This window comes from Serpula lacrymans, assembly GCF_000218685.1.
Source record: "Serpula lacrymans var. lacrymans S7.9 unplaced genomic scaffold SERLAscaffold_12, whole genome shotgun sequence".
In the NCBI taxonomy this organism is placed as follows: Eukaryota; Fungi; Basidiomycota; class Agaricomycetes; order Boletales; family Serpulaceae; genus Serpula; species Serpula lacrymans.
Genome location: NW_006763301.1, coordinates 1,301,858 through 1,309,673, shown reverse-complemented (window position 1 = coordinate 1,309,673; position 7,816 = coordinate 1,301,858). Strand labels below are relative to the sequence as shown.

Genomic DNA, 7,816 nt, shown 5'->3' with positions numbered 1-7,816 from the left:
AATTACATAGGATCATCTCCACTACATCACAGACAAATCCAAGCAGGGACAAGATCACCTGAGTCAGAATAGGACAGGGAGATCCCACAACAGGAACAGAATTATCGAATAGCATGCTTAGGCTGCTGGTGACTCAGCATGACAGGGGAAAATACTCCTGAAATGCACTAAGGTTATTCTGTAACATATAATCATAGGTAAGTTCCCAGCAGCTTAAAATATTATTGTCCTTTTCCAGCAGTTTCCATTTTTTACATGTTGCAGTATTTTGTTTGTAAACCAACTATTATGTTATGGTAGGACCTGGATGAACCTAAGGTTGAACTGGGACAGTGATTCAGAGTAGCCCTCACGTAGGTTCATCCCAAGTCACATGAAATTGCATAAGCATGCAGAGCACACCTTTCAGCCATTTTTGTTTTCACAAAAATTTATAATCAATTGTATGCGTGGGGACATATAGTGGATAAAATGGGTGTTGGCTTGTGGATGCTGGGCTGCCACAAAGAGCCAGCAATTTGTCTCATGCAAGACATGTTCTGCCTTTGACAATGATGCAGCAGAGGGAAGGATAATGAATATGTAGTACTTACTCGGACTGGTATCTTTGTGCATTTTTCAGTTCAGGCACTTGGATAAAGCTGCACAATTCAAAAAAATATCATATCTTTTGGATCAGCACATTAAATGGATTTGTGACATATCTTTGCCTGGTTGCAAGAGTGTTACATTATTTAAAGTTGGATGAGCCTGAATGAGAGGTATTGTAATCCTGCAGATGTATATGCTTGGTATTGTCAAACATCTTGTATTCCTTTGACTATAAGCCATTTTAAGTAACATTGATAGAAATCCAGGGTAGATAAATCTACTTTGTGATATGCAGTAAATTATATGATAAGTAGGAATGACAAAGTTATATAGTCAGTTAAGGAAAAGAGATATGGTTGAATTATCTCCTAATCAACTGAATTAAATCAGGTTAATTTGTAAATGGTTATATGTCACAATTAGTTACACTAACCTTTGGTCAAAGTCTCCTCCATCAATCTATAGTATATGATATTACACTAGAAGCTGGACAAATTAAGGTTCAATTGAGAGTAAACACCATTTGAAATTTGTATATATGTTATAAATGATGAAAGCAGGTAGTATTGTATTCTGCTTCATGGCTATTAGTACTATTGATAATGTATTGATGTTGGCTACATTTATGCAGGAACTATTTTTGCAGTAAAGCCCCCCTGACACCATGTGACATGTGGCAAATGTCTGGGATTATCCCATCTAATGGGATTATCCCACCATAACAAATGGTCTGATACCATGGGAAAATCCCAGAAGGGTGGTATTATCCCACTTCTGGGATGATCCCATCCTTGCTGGAGCACTTGGGATGATACCAGGAAAAACAAGCTCTTAGCTTTATACATTTACACAGATAGTTGAAGCTAAATGCTTATGTTTTGGGGGTGACTGAAGTGGCAAAGTTATAGTAATGAAACCCTGGTCCGAACGGTTGTCAGGGGGTGGTCCGCTTGTTAAGCTGTCAACCCTTCTCCAGACTGGCGGAGGAAAGTGCCCGGCCTGGTCAGAGGTATTCAAAGAAGAAGTTTGTATTTAAATTCTAATCAACAATAGTTCCACACTATTGCTGAGTTACAGTACTCCCCTTAACACTGGAGGCCGTGTATCAAAGTGATTGTCTCGTCTCCCAGAGCACTACGGGGCCATTGCGAAGAGCGCACCCTTCTGCTATATGGGATATCCCTAAATAATAACACTATCTCCTTGACCCTGGAGTCCAGGTTTGCACAATGTGCGACATCAGGAAAAACCCTTTTGCTATATAGCGCTATATAGCCACCACCTATATATATAAATGCATTCATAGAAACTATAGTACTATCAGTGCAATCATAGCTCTTATAGCTCTTATAGCACAGTAGTAGGCAAAATTTTAACGAAGGGGAGAAGTATCTATAATTCCCTCAAACTCTGGATTAATCTAATAAACTTGTTCAATAATAGAAAGAGGCCAAAAGTGTTTGGAGTCAAGTATATTATTATAGGCAAGATACTATAAGTGCTCTTATAGCCTATAGCAGCCTACATAGCTCCTATAGCTGTAAAGGTCATAGTTATAATATAGTTCAAGGTGCTTAAAAGGGCTAATAAATCATCCAGTATTAATTAATTATGTAGCCTGTATTAGTGAAATAGTAGTTTGTATCCCTGATACTCACCAAATAAGAATAATGATTTATCCAAATATAAGTAATGACAATAAGTAAAAAAATAATCTAAGTCCATGAAAGGTCAATATATAACACCTGTATAATACATTTTATAAGCTCTCATGGTGTAAGTGGATAAATGTGATGTGTGGCTGTAGGTTTTTTAGTCACCCAAGAGCTGGCTAGCAAGTTGAGAGTTCAAATCCTGTCTGTGTTAATTTTTTTCAATCAGCCACACAACAATTTCCAACATCTATAAGAGCATTTATAGAGCTATATGAGGCTCTATAGATGGCAGAGGTTCTATAACAGGTTTGATCACTATAACAGCTTTATGAGTACTTATAGTGCTATAGAGCTCTATATAGCTACCCCCATTTTTCCTGGTGGAGAGAGTAAGAAGAGCGAGTCCTAATGTAACAACCTAGAGTTTTTATACTCTGGCGCACAACTAGAACTAACTATAAAGGTAGTGAGGGGAGTGGTTACCCTTTGGATAGGACCAAGTTAGTTGTGGGTAAACAACAGGAGGACTAGCTGAGGAGTCTCCTGGATCTATTACGGTATATATACTACTACAAGTTGTTTGTACATGTTGTACTATATAGTTGATAAGGTAGTGGCTGATGATGTCAGAGGGTACAGCCCATGTGACCAGCTCCACTGTGTGAGAGACTTGTAGCTAAACTAAGAATAAAGGCAGCGCCACGCGAGAAAGAGGAGTTTGAACAAAAAAAGGGAAAGTGCCGCATGGCACGGAGTGTGAAAACTACAGTGAAGGTTAAAGCGGAGAATGAAAATAAAAGGAAAGGTCCAAAAATGTGTTATCGTAACATAATATGTTTTGTGTTTTATTGTGCTGTGCTAATTATAATTTTGCTATTCAGCACTTGATCCTGGTGTGAAGTTAGAGTATACTCAAGTTCATTGGGACAAGAGTATTATTCTACTGGTGTTAAAACACTTGAGGAAAAGGTGTATACTTGTTATGTGATTTATTAAGCATATTTAACACTTTTTGTAGTTTAGTATTTATGCTAATAAGCAGAAGAATAGCAAATCTACTAGCAACAATGCTGAAAAATCTATCATAGGTATGTCTGATTTGATATTCAAGTATACCAAACTAATTATGATGATCAAGTTACTCCAGTGACTAGCCAAGGTTATGGTGCTTCATGACTCCGTTCAACACTAGCTTCTAGAGTCAACTGTGAGAACACATTTCACAGTCCTCATCAAGAGCTTGAGAATTATCTTCAAAGTCCCTTGGAGAATGATATTGTTGATGTGATCAAATGGTGGGTCATAAGTACAGTACCTTGTTGGAGTACAAGCGGGGACAGACCACTTGCCGCTTTAAGCTATGGACAAATAGGAACTATGGACCCATTGTACGAATGCATGTATGTCTCAGCTTTAAAGCTGGACAATTGATTATGTACACTGTCGCTTTGGCCGAGTAGCAAGATATAAGCCACTTGAGCACAGAGACTCACTTCAGACCTTTCTACACAGTCTGAAGTGAGTATCTGACAGTCTTTTGCAACTATGCCATTTACTAAATATGCACCTACAAGTTTATCTTACCATAGGTACATACTCCCGGTGTCGATGATGAGAACTGTTGTTAGAAAACCACACACAAAAACAAACTAACACACAATCCTCCCAGATTCCACGGATCCTTCAAAGTAAAACCCAGTGATGTATGAGTGTGGGTTTTGAGGAGGAGGGATAGTTGAATTGATAGAAGATAGGGGCTTAGTGACGAGTATAGATAAGCACTACCTTGCTAATCGTAGCACAAGGTAGGTTTGAGAACGACAATATGACGAGGTTCCCAGTGATAGCAGGCTCCTGACGCACAAACTGTAGTGCTCAGAAGGACTCTAATCGAAAGGGATGACAATGACTTCAAAAGTGGGAAGTGGCGATGAGAGCAATTAACAGTGGTAGCAGTGGGAAGTGTTGTGACCACACTGGATCACAAGTAGCAGAGAGTAGTGAACTTAAGATTAGAGAAGAAGTCTGGATTGGAGTTCTTGTTTTTTTACAAGGTAAAATACAGGGGTTTATATAGTAAAAGAAAAGTAGGCTATGCACAGTATAGCTGTGCAAAAAGAATGAGAAAGAATATGAAGGAAGGAATGTATGCTGACAAATCCTGCGTAGGTAGTACAGGATAAGATTGTCAAAAAAAGGAAAAGAAAGGGATAGAACAATGAATGCTGTGAGTAATGTCACAGGTTTGTACAGCCATAAAGTAAAGTCCAATAGCAAAAAGAGAGCAGGAAATCATGATGTTATGGGAAGATGCAGTAAAAAAAGAGCAAGGCAAAACACTATCAGTAGCAACACAGTTCCTTTATTGTCAGTCAGACATTCTAAAAAAATATGTGTCCATAAAAATGATTCAAAAATCAAAAATAATCGCACTGTAAATGAATGTTCTGCTGAAAAAAAGAAACTGGAGCCACCGGTCCACCACCTAATCCAAATCCGACAGTTCCATGGCCTTACCAATGGACTGGTTGTGTTGGACCACCTGATCAAACGAGGGAGGGAGAGGAGTAGTTCCAATTTGGAACAAGTGAGTCCCAGACAGCGTGTGATAGGTGTAGCTGTAGCGAAGACGATGGACAAAAGATAAGTGTACCCAAGTGAATGGGACAGCGATGAACATGGGCAATGCAAGGGGATGAACCTTCTCCAGCTCAAAAACTACCCACCCACGCTCCAACCAGGCAAGACGAGCAACCAATGTTTTGATAGTATATGATGGTAGATCGACGTCATAAAGATGGACCTGTTGCCCTATTTGAACCGGCCGCCGGGGCTTTGCTGATATCAGCAGTGGCATGTGGTAGTTAATGGATTGGCGACGGAAGCGGATAGGAAGTGGTCACATCAGAAATGGTGGGGGTGCAAATAAGATGAGGAGGAGGAGGGTGGAGGTGACGAAAAAGTGGATTAGAATGGGGATCCAGAAACGACCATCAGGTGAGAATAAAAAGGAGAGGAAGGGGCCCATGGTGGGGCTAGGCAAAGGAAGGGGAGTAAGGGAAATAACAAAAGCGAGGGCGCAATGCAATGTGTAGCCAGTGGCGACGCGAAAATTTGCCGAAATGCCGAAATGTGGAAAGTACCGGATGGAAAAGCAAAGGTGAGCGTGACTGGATTGCCTAATAGAGGTGATGCTGATCAGCCACAAGTTCAAAAAAGGCAATATTAATTACTATTCCACGTGGCACTGTGCCTGTGTGGCGCAAAGGCGAGTCTTTTTGAATATTTGCTTCGTTATTGACACCTGTTCATGCTACCAATCAACTTTGGTGCATGACACCGGATATCAGACCTTTCTACACAGTCTGAGTTTATCTTACCATATACCTAGTGTTTCTTTGCATATTAATTCCTGATTAACATGTAGTACCACTCAGCTCAATACCCAGTGCTGTCACCAATGGCATGAAATTATCTGGAAACTCAAGGGTCTTCTGTAATATCTGAGAGGGCATTTTCTGAAATAATTATAAACTATAGAAGTAAAGGAATTTACTCAGTCTGTGGATAGTACATTCAATTGTTGATAGGTACCTATAGAAGTAAAAGAAAAGAATTTACTGTGATAATATCAGTATTATGCTATGGGTATTTATAGGTATGAATTCTTACCTCAGTCTGTGGATAGATGACTATGACCAGGTTGCACCTGAGTCACACCACTTATCTAACATATTAGTAAGAACACTGTAGATGATACTTGTTACTACTTAGAAAGCTTTACCTCTGCTGCAGCACTTCAGCAATAACTTCAGGACTCAGCAGTGTCTTGGCTGGGCTATCGCCGTTTTTGCCACATGGGCCCTTTTGTCATCCGACCCGTTCCACTCATCTGGCACCACTTCCAACAATGACAAAGCAACTCTATTCATTGTCAAGCACAGTGAGCTCGACATGAAGCTCAATTTTAGGTATTTTCCACTAGTTTTTTCAAAGCGGTGGTTAATTTATACATTGTATACTAATCTACATGATGAATTCCACCCCATTATCCCGGGGCTGTTATGTTTGCTGTATACTGATGGATAAGGTTTATTCTTGAGGTTTTGGAGCTCAACACAATGCGGCAAAGCATCACATATGCAGTTATTTGGCAAAATGCATACAGGCCAGTTTCAACATTACGGTGCGCTGATATATTTTCTCACGGTTAACTGATAGCCTTGTTGTTGTATTCCACAGCTTCCACAGTATCATCCATACCCCCCTACTGACCTTCAGCTTCTCCATCGTTGCCTCAAACCATCATGTCTACCAGGAAGACCAGCAAGATCCTCAAATCAACATCATCCCGTGTCAGGATGACACTATTCTGAGGTGGTATGGCCAGTACTTCAGTAGCTTGACTGGGTAAGATCAAGCAGGAGCGCATTGAAGCTGAAAATAAAAGGTTTCAAAGTAAGTAGCTACTCATTTTCACACTACGCTCTGATTTTGTTGTAGACAATGTCCTTGGAGCAAAAGAACGACTTGGAAAAGTGTACCTTGAAACAGGGATCAATCCCCAAGACACAACAATGCTCTTTGATGATGCAGAATTTATCTCTTGTGGAGGTGAAGAGGACAACATTGACTCTGATGGAACCCAAATCTTTGGGAAATTCTTTCGAACTTTTGACCGTGACCTGTAAGTCAATCAATCTGATCAAGCTTATTAATTGTGGCTACATAGTACAATACAGAGAGATTGGCCGTGTTCGTCGACGTCATGACCAGAGAGGATTTTCTCAGCATCACATTCAGCAAAATGTAGCTTGGCAATCACAGATTCCCGCCCTTGTGGTTGCCTACCTTCAGTGGAAGCATGGCACCAACCACAGTGTATCTAATGATAGTCCTTGTCATACTTTTCAAGTGGGAGCAGTATACTTCACAGGTAAGAGAAGTGATATCTATGTTACATCTGTACTAATATTATAATAGAGTATGTTCCTTGTCGCTCGGTATTTCAGATGGCTGATGAACCTGCAAATGTTGCCCTTGTTCATGAGGGGCTACTGGGGTGCTCTCCTCTTGAGCCTATAGTTGCTATTGGGTTTGATTGTTTAGAGCTTTACCATCAAATCTGGCATCATCAATCATCTTTCAGTGTACAAGCCATGTCAAAAATGCTTTGCTCACTGCATAACGTGATAAATCATTTCAGTCATAGTCATAGTCATGTATAGCCTGATATCATTCTATTAGATAACATATGTGCCAGCCTTTTGGGAACAGCTGTCAGTAGCTTTTGATATATATCTAAATATCAAGCAAAAAATCTGTGCTTCAATCGACAACATCATTCACAGGGATGATGCTAATTGGCTAATAGCTTACAGCTGTCCATCATGTTCATTTGAGGTATGTTTTACCTAGATAAGTGGTCCATTGTCAACGCTAATTTCATATTTTGTGTAGCAACCAAATGAACCTGTCCTGATGCCAAAATGTATCCACACAATTGATGGGAATATGTCTGCTCTGCGGATAGACAGATCCAGCCATACTGACTCTCGTCATTTTTACAG

At 40.0% G+C, this 7,816-nt stretch overlaps 1 protein-coding gene across 1 annotated transcript; it reads left to right on the top strand.

Annotated features, from left to right (window-relative positions):
* Positions 1–5,890: 5,890 nt before the first annotated feature.
* Positions 5,891–7,331, top strand: SERLADRAFT_410775 (uncharacterized protein; the record flags this gene model as incomplete). The annotated part of the gene is given in 9 exon segments (XM_007322251.1): positions 5,891–5,904; positions 5,924–5,984; positions 6,021–6,217; positions 6,337–6,432; positions 6,489–6,656; positions 6,697–6,704; positions 6,750–6,933; positions 7,074–7,182; positions 7,230–7,331. 9 exon segments carry the CDS (start codon positions 5,891–5,893, stop codon positions 7,329–7,331), a joined length of 939 nt encoding a protein of 312 aa, XP_007322313.1.
* Between the last annotated feature and the right edge of the window lie 485 nt (positions 7,332–7,816).